Source organism: Acomys russatus, chromosome 8 (assembly GCF_903995435.1).
Source record: "Acomys russatus chromosome 8, mAcoRus1.1, whole genome shotgun sequence".
NCBI lineage: Eukaryota > Metazoa > Chordata > Mammalia > Rodentia > Muridae > Acomys > Acomys russatus.
In genome coordinates this window covers 27,893,238-27,915,324 of record NC_067144.1, presented here as the reverse complement: position 1 = coordinate 27,915,324, position 22,087 = coordinate 27,893,238, and the positions used below count along the sequence as shown (strand labels likewise).

Genomic DNA, 22,087 nt, shown 5'->3' with positions numbered 1-22,087 from the left:
AAGGGCTGTGCATAAATACTGTCTGAATATACAGACCATCTCTTGAAAGACACACTGGTATCTGATCACTATAGTAGGCTACATGGAAACAAACAGGTTGGATACAAGCTAAGAATAAGAATTAGGTTCTTCATTCTACGTGCTTCTGCATCTTTGAACTTCATGCTGTGTGACATACTGCCAATCAAAAATCGATTGTTAAAATATAACTTAAAACAAGTACATTCAACCCTATTAACTATTTCTACTAAATGTCACTGCTGTGAAAGTAAATGAATAGATAAAAGGCACATGATACTAAGCCTGCAATGCTTTCTAAGTGCTAGCACATTTTTAAGGACTACAGACTTAAGGGAAAAGATCCTAGGAGGCGGGAGGATAACAGGAATGGGAGGGAGATAAGAGAGGCTGGGGTGACAGTAATCAGAATGCACTATATATGTGTATGAAACTGTCAGCGAACAAGCTGAATAAAAGATAAACAGTGGGAAGAAGAAACCTGCTAACTATAATACTGCTCATATCATAAAAGGCATATGACCAGTACTCTAAAGGAAGGAACAAAATAATCACAGAATACTGAAAAGACTTTCACTTGTCTGACAATACAACAAACCTTTCCTTATAAGGCACTTTGAGGAAAACACCCTCAGACAACACATCAATTATAGTGATACAACTGCTGTTTAAAGTAAAATTTACTTAACATTTTTGTCATATTTGTTCAACAGATTTAAGTACATAAGTAAATTGTATGTAGATTTTTAATATATGTATATACATGTGTGTGAGGGTGTGCATGCATGCAAATCTCAAGTGCCATTCTCAGAGATACAGACAGGCCTCTCACTGACCACCAATTAGGCTAGACTGGCTGGCTAACGAGCCCAAGGACATCTCTGTCTTCATTTCCACAGTGCTGGGACAAGCAAGGACCACCATACCCAGGAGTTTTTACGCCCTTGGGGATTAAACTCAAGCCCACATGCTTTCAAAGCAAAGACTAATTCTATGCCACCTGAGGACTGATTATAGTTTGTAAGCAAACAATTCATTATTTTATAAATTACTTTCACAATAATAAGACAACTCCTATTCTACATAGACCACAGTTTTCCCGCCTATGCCATGTACAGATTACAGGCACAGCAACTCGGCAAGAAGGGCTGGTATAGAAGTAGCCAGTAGAGGAAGGCAACGTAACAAAGCCACAGTTAACGGTGCTACTTAAACCAAGACACCCAAACAGTAACACCTGCAACTGGCATGAAGTGATACTTTATTCATAGCAGGTTTGTCTTACTAATTACATTTTTATAAAACTCACAGTAACCTCACAATTATTTACCTAAGCAAATGTCTAACGATAGAGGGGGACTGCAAGCATAAATTGTACTACAACTATATTAAAACTGAGTAAAATAAAACTATTCCCATTTAATTGTCCTTATTTGGAGGTTGCAATAAAGTAGGAAAGGAGAAAGCAGTCCACATACACTTAGGCCTGAGGAGAAGACTCACATAGCCTTGGCTTCCTACCTCTTTAAGATAGCGAACCAGGCGGCAGAGGGAGCTCACCAGCGACAGGGTGAAGCCTGTGAGGCCCTGCGCACCCTGCGGCCCCTTGACCTCACGCCCTGTCCAGCGCTCATACTCTCCCATCTCGTGTTCCACTTCATGTATCATGTGTTTGAGGATGTCCAGGCTCGAACTATTGCTACTTGGTAAGTCTGCAGAGGCTGTACTGGTGGATGACATGTTTTTCCTCTGCTTGGAAGGAGCACGCATATCTGGTTTTCTTTTCACTGAGAACAACAAAAGTCATTTGATTTCAAAACCAGGAAAATTGCAACTATAAAATTACCAAGAAAACTTTTAATTTTTCACCTTTTTTGTTTTGTTTTGTTTTGTTTTTCGAGACAGGGTTTCTCTGTGTAGCCTTGACTGTCCTGGACTCACTTTGTAGACCAGGCTGGCCTTGAACTCACAGAGATCCACCTGCCTCTGCCTCCTAAGTGCTAGGATTAAAGGCATGTGCCACCACTGCCCAGCATTTACCATTCTTAAAATGTTAAAGGTTATCACAATTTTTATAATATAAACCCACGAAGTTTACATTATCTATAGCTAATATATCATAACACTCTCCTACATAATGTGGGGCAGAAAGGATTTCTTAGCTTCCCCTCAATAAACTCATACTTAAATGCATCCAATTGGATGAGCTTCAGGAAAAAAATATTTACTGAGTGATTAGTAAAGTTATGACAAGATGAATGCTTAACAATTCATCTTTGTAGAGTGAGAACGCGAGTGGACCTTTATTTAACAGCTGCCTTTGCTTCCTTGGGTTCAGCACTTGTCCCACATGGCTGGAGGCTACAGTCTCAGCAGACTCCTCAGCCTGAAGCCCCGCCTGGATTCTCTTGACCGCATCCGTGGCATTCAGAGCACCTGCAAAGGAAAAGCACAGCAGAGAGCACTTCAAGCGAATAAGCTTTCTCCAAGAACAGTTCCACTGACAGATTCATCAGGGCTGTACTCAGTGCACAGACTAAGAAAGCTAAGTAGCATCTGAAGGTTACTGTGTTCCAAACAAACAAAAACAAGCAAACCTAACAGCATTTGCTACTAGAAATACTGCAAAAGAGCAACTAGCCTTTCTGGTCCTCTGCTGAGAGTTCTGAGGATGGAGTTCCTGGAAGAGTTCTCTGTGACTGGGTAGCTATTTTCTGCTGAATATCAGTCCACAGTTGACTGATTAACTCAGAATTCTCTTCCTTTAGTTGGTGAAGAAACCTATAAATTATGGAATAATTAGAATTAATAAGTGTTATTATTTAATCTGTCCAACTGCTCATGTGTTTGATTTGAAAGTTTTCAGTAATTCACAATTTTAAAAAAATTTTGACTTTAGCTGACAAGACAACACTGTTATTGAATGAGAAATGTCCCCCCAGAGGCTTATGGTCCCCAGCTGGTGGGAAGATTATGAAACCTCTATGAGAGGTGACCTTGCTGGCGTAGGTCTGACACTGGGGATGAGGCTCAAGGGTGAGGATTTTACAGTCCAGCCCCACTTCCTCCTCCCACTGTTTGTCGGGCCTGGTGCACAAACCCACACACACCCCAATACCAAAACAAGCATTTCTTGTAAGGAAAGAAACACAGCAGGGGCACCAGCTATGTCACTAGTATTTTACACAGCCCTGTAATTAATATACAAAAAAAGAAACCTGAGGAGGTATAAGAAACAGGAAACAAACACTGTCCTTTGTAGATGACATGATGCCAAACCCAGAAACTGGAGAACTGCTGCTAGAAGTAACAACTAAGAGTTAGTGATGAGTCTGGCCACTGAGACAGGATGCAGAACAGAGTGAGGAGAAGCTGGAAGGCCCCGGGGGAGGGTGCCCAGGGCAATAGCTCAGGAAGGAGTGCCGACCTCCCTCCCATAGGTCTTCAACTCCCCAAACGCAGGGAAACAAAATATGTAGTGGGAGGGGAAAATCTCATTTAGAGGAGAAACAAACCATATTTAAGGATAAACTAAGCAAGAAATACATAAACCCTACATAAAAAAAAGTGTTAAGACATTCCTGAAGAACAAAAAGCAAGCTTTTTAACAAAAGGGAGACATTATGTCCTAGTAGAAAATATCAATAAGCTTGGTTTAAGATGTTAAGTTGATAGTGATTTTTATAAAAAAAAAAAAAAAAAAAAAGATGAAAATTATTAAGAATACCCTAAATTTAAGAAAAGCTAGAGGAAAGTTGGGTCTGGTGGGGCACACCTTTATCCCAGCACTCGGGAGGCAGCAGCAGGCAGATCTCCATGAGTTCAAGGCCAGCGTGGTCAACATAGCAAGTTGCAGAACAGTCAGGTCTACATAGAGATAGCTGGTCTCAGAGAGAATAAAAAGCATTTCACACTCCTACTACAACTTTTAAAATGTTATAGAACAATTTTAAACATTTATATAAAACTATACACTCAGCTGGTCCTTTTCTTTCTGTTTGTTTGTTTCTAAAGAATAAGGCAATGAGCTCACACATTAGGCCGAGAACCTGCGTATATGCGCACACATGTACCTCTCTGTGTTCCGGTTAGGCTGTGAGGTGGGGGAGGGAGGCAGCTCACTCTCGCTGTCTTCTGATTGGCTGTGAGCCGTGCTTTCTTCCTCTTCGTCATCTACTTCATTCAGCGCCTACCTCAACAACAAAACCAGCAGCACACGAGTCGATCATATGCTCACTTACCCTTTCGCCGTAACAAATTTCTCCTCCTAAGGCTAACCCCCTCATCCGTGCGCCAACCACCAAACCCTCTCCACTCTTCCTCTACTAGCAGTCCTTTTAACAGCGCCAGAGCCGCTTGGCCACCTCAGCTGTCTGTACTGAAATGGAAGAAAGCCTGGGCCTTCTTAGCAAAACTTTGTGTCCACCTTGACATACTATCTCCTGTTTGTCTCTTCTCTTTTTGTTTTGTTAGTCCAGGTTAACACAATATGTTATGTGGCTGAGGCTGGCCCCACACTCACAACACAACACACATCATATACACAATTATTCACTCATCCTTCATCTTCACATCATATCTTCTTGGATGTTCTATCATTTTTCTAGCTTGTTGTTTCCAATTTCTTTGTTTTTTTTTTTTTTTTCAACTGTCTCTTTTCAGTTAACAGGACAATGGTTGACATTTAAGCTTATAAAATGTTCACCACGTCGCCTGTATCACAGTGACTGCTATTTCAGCCTGGGCACTTTCCTCACTCATTTCAGTGAGTGCAATGCATTACCTGAGGCTCTATGACAGATTCGTTAAGGGTAGACTGGGTGACAGGGTCTTGATTTACTCCAATGGGACTCTGACAGGAATCTGGAGCCATTGTTACATTCGGAAACCCTGAAGAAGGAATGAATACAAGTCATTATTTTATTTCATCTGCTTAAAGAGGCTTCGCAAGTTCTACACAGGCACAGGTTCCCTCCACCTCAGCGAACTCTCAAACAGCAGCTCCACCTACACGTGTGGCAATGTACCAGCCACATGTCTACACTCACATTTACCTTCTCGAAACTCCATGAGATAGGCTCTATTAGTTTACAGACCTGTAAACTGAACCTTGGAAAAATTAAGTAACTAGCTCAGAGTTACGCAAATAAATGGCTGACCCAGTATTCAAACTTTCTACTAAAAATAAATCATGTGTTTCTGAAAGATTAAACAAGTTATGTACCATTATGATTAATAACGCTGAAGCCAAGAATGGTGGTACGTGCCTTTAATGCCAGTGCTTAGGAGCTAAGAGGCAGGAAGATTAGGAGTTCAAGGCCAGTCTTAGCTACACTGACCCTGGGAGTGGAGGGCAGGGATAATCCTACATAACTAAAGAAGTTGCAGTTGCTTTAGATTTTAAGCTAAGCTTACTCAAACTATATGGAAATACACATATTTTAATTATGTGGTGATTTAAGCTGAAAACTAAGCTACATTTTATAGTTACAAAATGCTATACTTTGCACCACATTTTAGTAGATATTTCCCTTAGTTGAATAGTTTGTAATACTTTGTATTTTTAGTAAAGAGCAAATGAATTACAACTCTTAGCTCTAATATCCTCGTATATTAGCCAGCTAGAACACATAGCAGGAATGCGATTCCTAAAAACAGTCAGAATTCTTCTAATCACTTCAGAGCCATGTTTCAGAAAGGAAAACAGGTTAGGTGTGGCCTGAATGCTTACCTGTGCGCTTACGAGGGGCATCGACAAATAGACCTTTGGCTGCAGCCATCAGATGGTCGGAGTTTTCCAGCACATCCTGCCTCTGGAACTGATCAGATAGAATCTACACACATATTAAGAAAAATACTGTTCAGAGAAAAAAATTACTTTTAACATCATTAAGGAAAAAAGACTAAAGAAAGGTACCAAACATGACATTTTGAAAGCTTAATTATCAGCCTTTATTGGTTGTGGTCACTGAATTTGTTCTTAACCTTGTGGGGTGACCACTCCCCAATAACAATATCCTCAGATAACAATAGGTGAGGCTATTACAGCAATTTGTAGGTTCAAAGAAATACATATTACATTGAGAGCTGGGGTATACACACACAAACACACACGCACACTTTTTAAAAGTAAGACTTATACAGCCTTTCCACATGAGAACGACTATATTTAAGTTTTATTCCATTCTAGTTTTAAGTGATGGCTGTAGCCCACTAACAAGTATGAAATATAGAAGTTTGAAAAACACAGATTAAAGATAAGAGCCATGAACATCAAAGAGCACCTTTGATTGGGATAGTCTGATAATCCACTAACAGGCCATGCATGACCTGTGACTTAAAAAACAAGGTATAGTTTTAGGATTAAACAAACAATGTTACGCTTAGGTATTTATAAACATGGGTTTTTATCATGGAGAGATGGCTACACAAAAGCACCATTATAGTCCTGCCTCTGATTATGCCTTTTCTTTTTTTTTTTAAGTGTGAATAAAAATACCATTTTATTAAAGACAGGTCTCATGTATACAGGATGGTCTTAACTTGCTACATAGATGAAAATGACCTTGAACTTCTTCTTTTTTTTTTTTTTAAATACTTTCTAATCAAGGACTTTAAAATACAAAGAAATGAAGCTACAGGTTACAGATGAGTCGATTCTATTTGCCACCACCAGATGGCATTCTTGAGCCAAAAATCAACAGGTCATTTCTAACCCAGATTCAAATAAATAAGGCATCTAACAACAAACCCTTCGACTGGAATTGCATCACCTGACATCAATTACTATTTTAAGATACAGAGAGAAAAGTGAGTCGTGTTCTGTTGTTTTCTTTTCTGCTGTGGCCAAGCGCCATCAGCTGGGTCAGTTAATGGGTAAGTCCTGACTTTGCTCTTCCACAGAGTAAACTTTAGAACTACATAAGGCCAAGGGCGCACATGCTGCAGAACACTGAGTTCAGGGCCACACCAAAAACAGCAAACAAACTCCAACCACTTAAAACTTGGCTTCCTGCTGTGGCAATGGTGCACAGCATGGGCTTCACTTGAAATCTGATAATAACTGACACTGGGCATCGGTGTGGTTATTAATAAGATCATTCTTCTCTCTTCTTCTGATGGGTTCCATGACTTTATTCTGACAGATGGCATTGCCTTTAAGACAGAAAGTAGTAAACTCTTCAAATTGCCACTAGGAAATAAGCTGTGTGGTTTTTCTAGCACAGTGACAACCGCACTGCGCCTCTGTATGGTGGATACACCTAAGGTCCCATCACGCCCCGCTGCGGGTTAGCCTAATGTCCTTTCCACAGCAGCATCCCATAAACACAGAAAAGCTTAGGAACTGAACAAAATATCCACATGCTCTTGCACTCTTACTTTTTCTTTTCTTTTTTACCCCTAGTTCTTGAGATTAAACCTCTAAACATCCCAGGTAAGAGCTCTAACACCGAGCCTAAGGCCCCAGCCCTTGACTTGTACTTCTTTCAATAATTCATTCAACAAACAAGCCTGTACCCCAAAACATAATCAAGACTACTCACTGCATTATTTATAGTGATCAGGTAAGAAGCAATCTGTGAGCAGCACACACTACTTCTTTTGAGACAGGGTTTCTCTGTGTAAGCAGCCTAAGCTGTCCTGGAACTTGCTTTGTAGACCAGGCTGGCCTCAAACTCACAAAGATCCACCTGTCTCTTCCTCCCGAGTACTAAGCGCTGGGATTAAAGGTGTGTGCCACCACGCCCGGGCCAACTCCTAAGTCTTAGTAAAGGATGCGGCTAGATTTCTCACCCCCTCTTTGAATATGGGAACAACCAAGCAATAATGCTCTGGGGAACAAGACACGCTGGCATAAAAGGAGTAGCAGACACTACACTGTCTATTTCCACTTGCTGTTGACTCGCATACAACGGAAGGATGCTGTAACAGCCATCCTGTACTCAGGTAGAAGTCACATGCTGAGGAACTGCAGGACTGTCTACCAGCTACCTCCGAGCTCTTTCATGAGAGAACTAAATCTGTGTTTTGTTAAAATTACAGTATGTTGAGTTCTTTTCTTCCCAGAAGCTTAAATTGCACTCTGATATAAAACATAAGTATCCACAAATAATAAGTAATAAATATGGCAAATCTATACCCAATCTAGACATTTTTTAAAAGGTAAATTTATTTCTAAGTATTGACTTCCAAGATCCACCGGCATGTCAATGACTCTAAGCACCTCCTTGTCCCTACACGGGCGTCAGAAGGGTGTGTATATACTCAAAACCTGTATACATCAGCAATGGTTGGAGTGTTACAATACAAATTATGTCGTCTGTTGAACTGAATTCTATCTTTGGTGAAATATCTTCTAAGTCCATGCAATTAAAAGCTTAGGAAATATACCTTGTAATGGATATAACGTATAATGGGTCAGCATAGCTATGCCTACAGTAGAAACTGGCAGAGGCAGACAGTACAGGGGTAGTCCTACCTACCATGGTGACACTGGGTACTAATTACAATCAGGTCTCAGGTAAAGCCACTGTTTTGCCCTCTTCTGCTAGGCCTCTGTCACACTTCTTAGAGCAGACCGTTCATGTGGCCAAAGATCACTGCACCAGCCTTACTAAGCAAGCTGTGTAGTTTGAAGGGCGTATCTAAATCTCATCAAAAGCTGCAGTTCTGAAGCCCTGCAGAACTTCAGAACACCACGCGAAAATGAGGAAACTGGCCACTCTCCACAGGGGCATCTGAGCCATGATGAGTTCTCATGTGCAGTCAGGACTTAGAACCACTAACTACGGGTGGAGAAAGTAGCACTAAGACCCGTCAGCTGTCCTCTCACACGCTCCTCTTCCCCCGCCTTCTGCCACATTTATTACTTGTATAAAAAGCCAGGAGGGCTGGAGAGACGGCTCAGTGGTTATCAAAAGTTAAGAGTGCTTATGGCTCTTGTCAAGGAGCCACCCTGGAATCTCAGCACCCATGCAGCTCCAGAGGATCTGACGCCCTCTTCTGACCTCCACTGGCACTAGGCGAACACCCACACACAAGAAACAAAGATTAGTCTTCAAAAATAAAAGGAAAAGAAAATTACAACTAGAGAAAAACGACCAAAGCCCTGAGTCCAACACCTCCCAAAGAGGGATTTTAGGTCAGATCTGTGGCTTAAGCCATTCAAGGAGAATTAACACGTGTGTGTGATGGCTTCAAGATTGTAACATGAAAAGTTGCAGTCTCTGAACCCACTGCTCCTTTCTCAGTCGTGTAAACATTTATTTGGGAGATACAGTTCTTCCTGATACGTAAGATTCCTCTAAGAACTCTTAAGAAATTTCTCAACAGGCAGCCTTTGACTTCAAGCCGCCATGTAAGGTCACGCAGACAGCCCGCACCGTGAACTTAGCCTGGACAGGAGCCACAGACGCAGCACATTCCTTTGCTGTGACTTCACCTGAAATAAAAAGGTTGCCCTGCCACAGTTCCTTCTTACCTGACACACTGCTCACCTACGTATCTGATTACTTTTTCAAACACCAAAGCAGGTTAAGCCAGAGATAAATGACTTAAGATCTAGATCAACAGACCCACACAATTACTTGATTTCATTTCAATTTGCCAGCTAGTCCTACTATGCTGCTGAACTGAGACACAATTACAGCAGTTTACAGATACAGAGCACTCATTCTTTGCCAAAGACTATGGTTGGTCTCTTTAAAAGTATTATGCCAGGGCTGGAGAGATGGCTCAAGTGGCTAAAAAAGAGCACTGGCTGCTCTTACAGAGGACTCGGGTTCAATTTCCAGCACCACGTGGCAGCTCACAACTCTCTGTAACTCCAATTTTAGGGGACCTGACGCCTTCTTCTGGCATATACAGGCACAACGGATGCACATGGTGCAGACATATATGAAGGCAAAACATCATACACTTAAAATTAAAGATAACAATTTAACTATTATGCCAGGAAAAATCTCATAACAACACAGCCAAAAATGTTAAAGATAAAAAGTCAAGCTAATATTAAAGAAAATGATGTGACAAAAGTTTTAGGAAAATGAATAGAACTGAAAAATACTATATTAAGTTAGGCGACCCAGATCCAGACAGACAGGAACTGATGTGCTCTCTCATCTGTGACTCCTGGCTTCTATTGTTACATGTGTGATTTAGGTGTGAGTAAGTGTACAGAGGCCAGACAAGTTTCCTATGTGACCATGGACCTGGAAAAAACGGTGGGAAGAATACATGTGTTATGAAGTGAAATGGGCAATGCTAGAGCTAGAGGATTCCGTGGGACAGGGAGAAGGGTAAGGGGACAGGGAGAAGGGGGAAGGAGACAGCTATCCCCAACCGTATTATGACAATGCCAGAGGAAACATCTACTTTGTAAGCTAATTTTTAAAGGAAGAAAGAGAAAATGTGAAAAAGAAAATTCTAGGCCAAGAAGTTATATATCTAAGGCTATAGAGCTAATGAGTTGTAGAAAGAAAATTTAAAGCAGCAAACAAGACTCTGCCCATCCTGCTGCTCCCTGCACTAGACTCCGCCCATCCAGCTGCTCTCTGCACTAGACTCCACCCATCCTGCTGCTCTCTGCACTAGGCTCCGCCCATCCACCTGCTCTCTGCACTAGACTCCGCCCATTCAGCTGCTCTCTGCACTAGACTCCACCCATCCTGCTGCTCTCTGCACTAGACTCCGCCCATCCTGCTGCTCTCTGCACTAGACTCCACCCATCCTGCTGCTCTCTGCACTAGACTCCACCCATCCAGCTGCTCTCTGCACTAGACTCCGCCCATCCTGGTGCTCTCTGCACTAGGCTCCGCCCATCCTGCTGCTCTCTGCACTAGACTCCACCCATCCTGCTGCTCTCTGCGCTAGACTCCACCCATCCTGCTGCTCTCTGCACTAGGCTCCGCCCATCCTGCTGCTCTCTGCACTAGGCTCCGCCCATCCTGCTGCTCTCTGCACTAGACTCCGCCCATCCTGCTGCTCTCTACAGAGGCCCAATAGCTCACTCTATCAGGTTGCAGTAAGTACTAAGTCTCTCCAGTGAAACCAACCAAGGGAAAAAGAACTCTAAAGACAATTAATTTTCACACTACCTCTTTCATGATAGATAATTTTCTTTTTTCAAGACTTGAATTTTCTGGTTTCTGCTTCTTCCATTTTCTCTTCAAGGCTTTTTCTTGAAGTTCCCAGTGCACCAGTGCTCTATTCTTTGACTTGTGTATCTCGTGACGGCGCACCTGCACAGAAGGAAAAACTGTTAGGAAGTATCTTCAGTAACAAAGAGCGTACATGGTCCTATGTAAGGCACTTACACTACTTCACAACTTCTCGTTCCTTTCTGGCTCAGCATGTGTGTGCATGAGTAGTACACGCATGTACATCCATAGCTGAAACCTGGACAGTCTTTGAAGTTTTCAAAAAAGACATGAGAGAAGCATCTAGAACATGGAAGTCGATCTTAAAGACACACAAAAATATAAACATCTACTTCATTTGTACAAACCACCAAAACCCCTAGTCTCCTTCAGTTCACAGGTGCTAAGATATCAATCAGTGGGCAACAGGGTTACCTCACACATAATGTAAAGGGTATAAAATGCACCAGTCATCGTTGGCAAAACACACCCCTTTCACAGTAACTGCATTATTTCCGAGTCAATGGTACACTGCTGTATAGCTCTCAAGTGGCTTCGTGCGGAAGTCAAGTGACAGATGTGTAGATATCCAGGGAGGAGAGTTCCTGAGGCAGAAGAGACAGGAGCCAGGGCTCCTAAAGAGTTGGAAGGGAAAAGACCACTGAGGTGGCTGAGAAGAAAAAGTAGACACTCTGACTACACTAGTGCTCAGAATTGTAAATATGAACAAAACCAGGTCTTCTAGTGAAGTTTTAATCATGCAAACATGCAAACTACTAAAAAGACTGGCAGTCAGGAATTGTGAGCATGTAAAGGGGGATCACAATGAGACAGTACTCTACACCCAACAGGAGAGTTAGAGGTTGAAAGGTGACAAGAGTGGGGAGTATCAACCAGACGCTCCACGTGTGCTGGTGGGATTTAAGTCACGTGAGCACTTTGGAAAACAGTCTGGCAGTTATCCGTAAGTCCAATATGAAGACCCATGGCCCGGCCATTGCATTCCAGAGATGCGTCATGCTCTGCATATGTTCACACAGGGACTTGTAAATGAATGTTCACAATAGCATTACTCACAACAGACAAGAAGCAGAAACCAATCATGTACAACTGGCAAACATAAATCAAATCTGGAATCCCTGTTCAATAGCACATTATTTCATAACAGTAAGGCATGAAGTAAAGATACATACTAGAAGTAAACGAAGTAAGATACACTAGAAAAAGAGGCTACAAATAACAGACCTCATACTGCATTCCATCTGTAAGAGAAGTGAAGGCTGGGCAGATCCACAGAGCCGGAAAGTAGTTAAGTCATTGCATGGACAGGCTAGCCAGGGCTATACGCCTATCTTGAAAATAACATCAGCAGCCATAATAATGAAATGCTTATGATATTTCTTTTTTTAATAATATTTATTATTTATACAGTATTCTGCCCCTATGTGTGCCTGCCCCCCAGATCTCATTACAGGCGGTCGTGAGCTACCATGTGGTTGCTGGAAATTGAACTCTGGACCTTTGGAAGAACGAACGGTGCTCTTAACCTCTGAGCCATATCTCCAGCCCCAGCTTATATTTCTAGGCAGGAAAGACAGACAGAGATCTATAGGTCAATTCTAGTTAAGTGATGGGACTGTAAACCAAAACTGTTGAGTGAAATTCTAACAATGGCTGATAAGCCTTAGCAAAATCAGAAGTTCCTTAAGTTATTCTTTTAGGTCTTCTCAGCTATGAACAGGTTAAATACAACTAAAGGCCTCAAGAACTGATAATGGCCTCTGGTCTGAGGATTAGAAACCAGGCACCACAGGAAACAGAGAATCCAGGACTCAACTGCCAGCGCTAAACTTACCAGATCTTCAGGAGTTGCCCGGTGAACTGTTAGATCATTCACAGTGTTCTTTAATAAGGAAAAAAAAAAAAAAGAGTGAGCTTTGACGTTTCTTTATGGATTATTAACAGTTACTGGATTTTAATAGCTGAAAATTGATTCAAAATCCTAAGACCAAAAATCCTTTTTTTTTTTTTTTTTTTTCAGGAACCAATATTGTCAATATAATGTTAAAACAGATTACTTTTAAGTATCTTCTAGAAAATGGACTATTTTCAGGTGCTATACAGGAAATAAAGCACTGTATTATTTTAAAACAAGGAATGAAACAGGACAGCATATATTATGAGTAAACTTAACTGAAGCTTCGGCATTCAGATACTAGGATTCCACGAGGTGACTGTAAGGTATTTTAGGAAAGAAAATGTGGTCACTATGGCAAGCTGTGGAAGCCCCTTCTTGTGAGGACATGGCTCCCATCTCACTAAAAGTAAGTCTTGGAAGGAGCTACAAGTTATTCCCCTTAATATGTGCACTCTTAAAAGGGGAGTACAAGTGCCCTGTCTTCCCTCCAAGCCCGGAGCCGGGCCTAGACACCCTCCCCCAAGGGCGCCGCACGCTGAGCACCATCACCACACCACATCCCAAGACTTACGTCCCACTCTTGCCTCACTGGAGCTTTCTTCTTTACTTTCAGAGTTTTTCTTCCACCTCCCCGGGGACCAAAGCGATTCACTCTGATCAATGACATCTAGGAATATTAACATTTCTCTAATAAAGGCGAAGCAGTAATTATGCATTGTGGGGAAGGGGACATCTAGAGCAAACAAAATCACTGTCAAAATATCAGAAGAATTGAATCATGACAAAAGAAATAGGCTGCTATTTAAACACTTGGTTTTCTCATTTTACAGTTAATAGTAGAATGAAACCAGCAACCACAATAAAAAGTTTAAATAGTAAAACCTCTTGCAGTTCTAAGTGCAGCTCTAAGCATGCTAACACAACCCTGCCAGACTGCATACTTTAAAGAACCTGAATGTCTAACTACAACTCTAGCACATCTTCACACAGCACTGAAGGGGGGGGGGACTTTGCAAATTACCAGTATTAACAGAGCCATTACAATCTCCATATAGGACTAAACATCGTGAAAAGCTTGCACAAGGCCCACAGACCACAGTCCTTTAAAATTAAGGTTTTTACAATCCATTCACATGACTGCAAAAACAGAAAATAAGCATGACTTCTACTTTAGAGCCTCTGTACCTACTGTGGCAGTGCAATATGAAAATCTCTTTTGCATTCTATGGGACCAGAACTTTTGCTGGGCCTCACAGCCAAAGTTAATAGTGCAGCCTGAAGTGACTTAAACGATTTCTGTCTTACATGCACTCATTCTTTCCCCTCATGTGACACACACACACACACACACACACACACACACACACACAGGGAGAGAGGGAGGGAGGGAGGGAGGGAGAGAGGGAGGGAGAGAGGGGCGGAGAGAGAGGGAAAAGCACATACGACACACATAAACAGATCATTGCATACACAGACAGACACTGGGACAGATTCATGAGACAGCCTTCAGGCAAGCAGATTCAGACCCACACAAGAAAGGACAGAAGACACAGGGACCATGAAGTGCAGAGTTCACATTTGTACTCGTGTCTAGTTAAATGATTCCAAGGGGAAGTGCTTTTATTTCTTTCCTTAAGATGTTAATACATTGTTGGTGGCTCAGTCAATCACTAATGCATATAATCCATACAACCTACCAAATAATTACAGAGCTTTCAGGCTAATCCTCAACACACACACACACACACACACACACACACACACACACACACACACACGTCTGTCCATCTCTTTCTCCCCAATGGAGATTAAACACAGAGCCTTGTACACTCTAAGCAGGTGTCCTTCCCTTAAGCTACCCCTCCCCCTTTCATTAAGTACTTTCAATGAAATAATTTATAGTAATACAGATGCCTGAACTCTGCAGTGTTTCCCTAAAACAACCTTCCTTTCTCTATATATTGTCTTTCTCTTATTTTTTATTTTTTGGTTTTTCAAGACAGGGTTTCTCTGTGTAGCCGTGGCTGTCTTGGACTCACTTTGTAGACCAGACTGGCCTTGAACTCACAGTGATCCACCTGCCTCTGCCTCTCAAGTGCTGAGATTAAAGGCATAGACTCTCTTATTACATTTTATTCTTTAAACATGTTGTCTAATTTCACAGCTTGAAACCCGGCAAAGGAAGTAAGTCATGAATGGTTAGTGACAGATTACTTTATTTTTTCCTGTGGTGCTGAGCTCAAATTGATGCCCAGGTGTAAAATGTGCCAGGCAAGTTCCCTACTGAGAACAGTGTCATAATAAGCACAGATGCATAGGTATGCCTGTGGTATCCTTAGACTCATGGGAATATACCCAGGAGCGGTGCAACTGGATCATAAGGTGGTTCTTTCTGTTGTTTCAGGTTTAGAGAACCTCCACACTGTTGTACTAATTACATTCCCACGAGCAACACGCAGGGGCTCCTCTTCAGCTCCCAATAGCTTCACTAATATTTGTGGTTTTCTTATGACAATAGCCACTCTGGTGAGAAAGAACCTCAGGGTAGCTTTGATTTGTGTTTCACTGATGGCTGAAGATGTTGGACATCAATGTGTGTGTGTGTGTGTGTCTGTGTGTGAGACATGTGTGTATGTGGGTGGGTGCCCAGAGGCCAGAAGATGGTTTCAAGGCTGGAGTTATGGTGGCCATGAAACACCCAACTCAGTCTTCTAGAACAGTACACACCCTTAATGACTGAGCCACCTGTCCAGCCCCTCAACACTTTTCTCATGTATTTATCACTCATTTGTACTTGTTTTGAAAACTGTCTGTTCAGTTCATTTGCCCACTAATTAATCAATGTTTTCTTTTGGTGTTTAGTTTTTTAAAGTTCTATATGCAGATATCAATGCCCTGTCAAATAACTGAAATATAATAGGGAAATAAGACTTTTACCCATACTGGAAGCTGTTTCTGCACTCTTTCAAGTTCCAGGTGTGCAGCTTCTTAATAGGATATAACATCATTTGTCAATTCTTTGATTACACTGATTTACTTATCTCTAGAGACGATGAAGGAGCACACGCACAGTACATATATGAAGGACTACATGCACAGTACATGTATGAAGGAGGAACACATGCACAGTACCTGTATAAGAGAGGAACACATGCACAGCACATGTATAAGAGAGGAACACATGCACAGTACATGTATGAGGAAGCACACGCACAGTACTTGTATGAGGGCCAGAGAACAAGTTGCAGGAGTTGGTGTCCTCCTTCCGCTGTACGGGTGTCGGCGATAAACTCACTCAGGTGCTAGGTTTGACAACAAGAGCCCTAACTCACTGGGCCATTTCATCAGCCCACACTTGTCAACAGTCTCAGACAGAACATCTTTGCCTGTTCCTGTGTCTTGGCATGTATCCCTGGTTCATGTCTTTCATGATGGTGTCTGATCAATTCTGAATAGAAGTTCTAAAAATGGGGCGAAAGGGATATGGTTTCAGTCTTCTATGTGTGAACACAATCTTCTCAGCCCCATCTGTCACCAACAGTTAGGTTTTACGATGGTGATGGCAGTACCACTGTAGTGGGGTAATGAAGCATCAGCTGAGACACTTGCTATCCACTAGACTGTTCTCAGTTCTTTGCACATATTAGTTTCTTTAATACAAGAGCTCCATGAAGTGGAGATAAGAAAATTAAGAGGTAAAGAGCTGACCAACTGTGAAGTTCACTTGTAGCATTTAAGCGGATGTGGCGCATGGAAACGTCTAAACGAACAGCTGCATTTACAGTCAGGTTCTAAAAAGGGCATCTAAACAATGCAATTCAAAGAGGATCATTTTCAATATTCCTATGAAAAAGCCAGCCTCCTACCTCATGTAGGGTTTAAAAATTAGCTTAATACTGAATCATATATTAAAATGTTGGGGCTAAAACTAGGACTCTTGGAAGAAAATATGACTATAAATAGCTGTGAACCTTAGGTCAAGCAACCTGTGTATAGAGCCAAAAGCACAGGAAGAAGAGTACAGTTCATCAAAAATGTTAAATACTGTATTCAAAGGTACAAAAAAAGAAGAAAAAACGAAGAGAACTAATGTGGTGGCAAGAAATATTTGAAAATCATTTACCTTGTATCTAGAATATATAAAGAAATCTCATAACTGGGCTGTTCAAACAACCAAATTTAAAAATGAGCATAGTATCCAAATAAGATACTACAGATGGTCAGTAAGCACATAAAAAGATGGTCAATAAAGAAGCTGGTGAGACAGCTCAGTGGTTACGGATCCTTAATAGTCTTCCTGAGAATCTGAGTTCAATTCCCTCCACCTACATGGTGGTTCACAACCATCTGCAGCTCCAGTCCCAGCGAAATTGACGCCCTCTTCTAACCACCAAAGGCACCAGGCAGCACATGGTCCACATACATACGTGCAGGCAAAACATTCATACACATAAAATAAGATAGTCCTTTTTTAAAAAATGATAAACAATGAAATGCCAGCCAAAACCACTCTTGGATGACTTTAATAATAATAATAATAATAATAATAATAATAATAATAATAATAATAAAGTACAAGTATTGATAAGAGTATGGAAAAACTGGAATCTTCATGTATTTGTTGATTGGAATGTAAATTTACATAGGCACAACGGGAAATTACACAAAATTTAAACACCATTACCATGTGACCCAGCAATTCTCCTACATAAACACTTAGGAAAAACGTTAGTCCCTAGGAAACCTTGTAAGTGAAGGTCCACAATATTTTATAAGATTTATTTATTATTTATATAGTATTCTGCCCGCCACAGGAAGGCACTGGATCTCATTACAGATGGTCGTGAGCCACCATGTGGCTGCTGAGAATTGAACTCCAGACCTTTGGAAGAGCAGCTGGTGCTCTTAACCTCTGAGCCGTCTCCCCAGCCCCCTTTTTTTGTTTTTGTTTTTGTTTTTTTGAGACAGGGTTTCCCTGTGTAGCCCTGGCTATCCTGGACTCACTTTGTAGACCAGGCTGGCTTCGAACTCACAGCAATCTGCCTACCTCTGCCTCCCGAGTGCTGAGATTAAAGGCGTGCGCCCCCACCACCCCCCCCCCGTAGGTCCACAATATTATAGCTAATAGGCAAAAGGGGAAACATCTCAATACGCCCATTGATTGATGACTGAAGAAATATATGTGATATTACAGTGGGTGTTTTTGGCAGTAGGATATGAAGCACTGACGTATGCTACACTGTGGGTGAACTGTGAGTGTATTAACTGTGAGAAAGCACAAAAGTCACATGTCACATGATGCCATTTGACCTAAGTCCACACTCAGCATATACACAGAAACAAAGTGAGCTAGAGGCTGCCTGCAGAGAGAGGAGCACAGTTTGCCTTTTTCCTGGGGCGGAGAGAAGAGATGAAGGTGTTTGGTAATTAGATGATGTCTGTACAACTGTGAGTATATTTAATGCAGTTAATGGTTGGATTTCGTGCTGCGTGAATTATATCTCAAAACTGTTGTTTTTTTTAAATATAGGATATACAATATTGTTCTAGAAATAAAGCCTAGTATATTTTAAACACTCACTTACAGTAGATCTGCAATATGCTACACAGAGATACAAAATAGCAGTAAATCTCTAGATGAATTACATATCCCCAAAATTTATATTAAGAAAATTTAATGACAGAAAAACTGGCTAGCTACATTAGCCAAATCAACAAGTTCTAGATTCAAGGGAGAGACCCTACTGTAATATATAAGATAGAGAAAACCCAACAAAGATACCCTTTATCAACCTCTCACCTACACACACACACACACACACACACACACACACACACCATACTCACTTGCAAAAAAAAAAAAAATTAACTTGGAAAAAAATAACTTGGATTAAAAAAAAAAAAAGCAAAATACAGAACTACCGAAGTCTAAAATGAAACTTTTTAAAGAAATATGCAAGCTGCTCAGAACCCCAAGCCTGACATATACTATTTAAATGTTGACGAGATCAGTGACAACTGTTTATTCTTTTCTCAAATGAGCTAAATAAAGCTTAGAGAACGTGATCACATTCCTCAAAGCGACACAAACAGTAATGAAGAGAGTAAGGAACTGACACTCGAAGTGTGACTGACTACAGCATGCTAGGAAGCTACAAACAACGGATTAACATGAAGAAAAGCTGCCCCCTCTCCTTAACTCCCTCCACAAAGTCAGGGCCGAAAATAAACCATGAGTAAAAGAGGAGCGATAAGGAAATGTTCTATGCAAGGGGGATGGAACAGTTACAGAATTTGTGTGCAGTCTGAGGAGCATCAACTGGAAAGGGCAACAGGCTAGAGAACAGTCTAGAAAGCAAGCTGAGGGCCACAGCCATTTGAGCGCTATCCTAAAGACCACAGGAAGCCCTTGCAGACTTTTAAGGAGGGATGGTGGAACTCTACCGGATTTGCCTTCCCTAATATGAGAACGACTAGAGAGCAACAAGAACACTGTCCCTGCCATCGATCTTAGCAAGTTACAGGGATACAGATCTCAACGTTACTTCCTCGTAAGGTTTTAATGGAGCGCACTATAGAAGAGAACCCAACTTCAAGAGCCCGACTGACTCTTCTTTCCATTTGTCCCTCTCACACCACCTTAGACCAAGCTCCAACCTTCACATCCAGTGCCAAGCACCGCCTGGAACAACTTCATACTTTTGACTCCCAATCCCACACCTGCCCAAAACTCTCAAGCAGCGTCCTCTTACAAACCCTGTCGCAACGTCAACTTGCCACCTCCTTGTTGGGACAATAAACACTGGGAACACCCAAGAGCTTGGGGCTGTCTACAGCCACCAAGCTGCGGGACCGCGGTGCGCATGCGCGCATGGTCCGGCGTCCCAGGGAGGGAGCACCAGGCGCTACCAGGAACCGCACTCTGGCTCGGTGGGGGGAGCAGCCATCAGGCCCTGAGTGGTCAGGACGCCCGCCAGAGCGCCGGCCGCTTCTCCGCGCCCTATGCGCGGACATCAGGCCTGCCCCCCTTCACCCAACCTGCCTTGCTGCTGGCCGCCTGCTGCCTCCACCCCGACTAAAACTTCAGCCTCCAGAACTGCAGAGCCCGCCACAGGGGAACGAGGAAAGCGGCTTCCGGGCTGTTGCCAGGGTTACCAGAGCCCCGCCCCTACGCCTTTACGTATATCCGGTCGGTACTTCAGAGGAGTTCCAGAGCAGTTGTCGGGACAGGACTCAGTCTTCTCTAATTTTTTTTTTTTTTTTTTTTTTTTTTTTTTTTTTTAATGAGAAAGCGCGCTGCTGTTCTCACCCAAAGGGCTGAAGAGCGCGCACGTCATAAGCCTGGAGAAGTCTCCAAAAGAAACGTTGCTCTGCACACCAGGTTTCATATAGCACACTTCCTTGCCTTCACTTCTGTTCATTTTTGTTTGTTTGTTTGTTTACTTAAACAGTATTTCTTACTACCTGTCTGTGTTCCAAACACGCTAGGTTCACCTGGAACTAAAACCAGACCCTGCCCTCAGGGAGTTTACAGCACCTTAACAGAAAGCTATTGGTAACAGACATGTGTATGGTGAACAGTGGCTAATGCTAAGATGGAACAGTATAAATTAGATAGTGCCCTAACAGGAATATTTCAATTTGTCAGGAAAGCTGAAATGCAAGGAGGAGTAGACTATTAAAAAAGAAAGCATTTCTACGGAGAGAATGTGCGCTGGTGTATGTCAGATTGCAGCGGATGAGTAGAAGATAAGAGAACCTGGTGGTTTGTTTGCCGGGCTGGGGCCAGGAGGTGCATAACTTCGCAGATGGTGTTAAGGGCTTCACAATGAACTTCTTACTCTTGATAACTTCCTTTGTAGCCTCGACCCTCTATAGTTGAGAAGAGGCTACATATGGATCCACAGGTGTATATTCGATATCATCTAGGCGCAAGGAAACTACGTTTCCAGACCGATGTGACGTGGATATGTTAGTCTATGTACTTCCTCTCCAACTTGCTGTAGTCACTTGGCAAAGTACCAGCACTGGCTACCCTAAGTGCTTGCGCTGTTGCAGCTGCATGTGTAAGACAGACAGATGTGTCCACCAATTTTAGGTAGGCCCCTACAGGTGATTGAACATCTTGTTATATAGGTCCCTGCTTCGTAAATTCTCTCACTCCCCTATGGACTTTCTTCTTCTTCTTCTTCTTCTTCTTCTTCTTCTTCTTCTTCTTCTTCTTCTTCTTCTTCTTCTTCTTCTTCTTCTTCTTCTTCCTCCTCCTCCTCCTCCTCCTCCTCCTCCTCCTCCTCCTCCTCCTCCTCCTCCTCCTCCTCCTCCTCCTCCTCCTCTTCTCCTTTTCCTTCTTCTTTCTTCTTCTTCTTCTTTGGTTTTTCGAGGCAGGGTTTCTGTGTATCCTTGGCTCTCCTGGACTCACTTTGTAGACCAGGCTGGCCTTGAAACTCACTGAGCTCTGCCTGCCTCTGCCTCCCTGAGTGCTGGGATTTCGGGAAAGACCACAGTGACCAGCTTCTTCTTTCATTTTTTTTAACACTGAATTAATTTTAACAACACTTCTATCAGCTTCCATCATCGCTTCAGTCCTATCAACATATTTACCTACAGACTTCATCTTTTCCATCAGCTTCAGAAGCCCAGTGAAGCATGAACACACACACACACAAAAGAAAACTACAAAGTACACAATAATCAAATCAATCCAAACCAGTGATGAAGAAAAAAATCTAAAAACTACATGTCGACAAAGACAAAAATTAGATAATAACCATTTCTCTTTAGAAACTAGACTAGACAGTAGGACAATAGCATATTTGTTGTTCCATTTATTCCTTCTTTGTTTTATTGTTTTATATGTGTGTGTTTCTCTTGCTTGATTTTATGCATTTTATAACTATTAAAAATAAATTTTCGCCAGATGTGGCGGTGAATGCCTGTAATCCCAGCACTGGAGGAGGCAGAGGCAGGCAGATCTCTGTGAGTTAGAGGCCATCCTGGTCTACAAAGTGAGTCC

General features: G+C 42.1%; 1 protein-coding gene across 1 annotated transcript in view; it reads right to left on the bottom strand.

Annotated features, from left to right (window-relative positions):
- Positions 1–14,007, bottom strand: part of Spice1 (spindle and centriole associated protein 1) — a 30,200-nt gene extending 16,193 nt beyond the window's left edge. The window contains exons 1-9 of the mRNA XM_051149977.1: positions 13,646–14,007; positions 13,012–13,059; positions 11,115–11,258; positions 5,750–5,852; positions 4,802–4,908; positions 4,092–4,207; positions 2,660–2,799; positions 2,320–2,454; positions 1,540–1,805 (exon numbers count right to left, since the gene is read on the bottom strand). Coding sequence (XP_051005934.1) covers positions 1,540–1,805; positions 2,320–2,454; positions 2,660–2,799; positions 4,092–4,207; positions 4,802–4,908; positions 5,750–5,852; positions 11,115–11,258; positions 13,012–13,059; positions 13,646–13,741 — 1,155 coding nt within the window. The 5' untranslated portion in view covers positions 13,742–14,007. The remainder of the gene's footprint in view (positions 1–1,539; positions 1,806–2,319; positions 2,455–2,659; positions 2,800–4,091; positions 4,208–4,801; positions 4,909–5,749; positions 5,853–11,114; positions 11,259–13,011; positions 13,060–13,645) is intronic.
- Between the last annotated feature and the right edge of the window lie 8,080 nt (positions 14,008–22,087).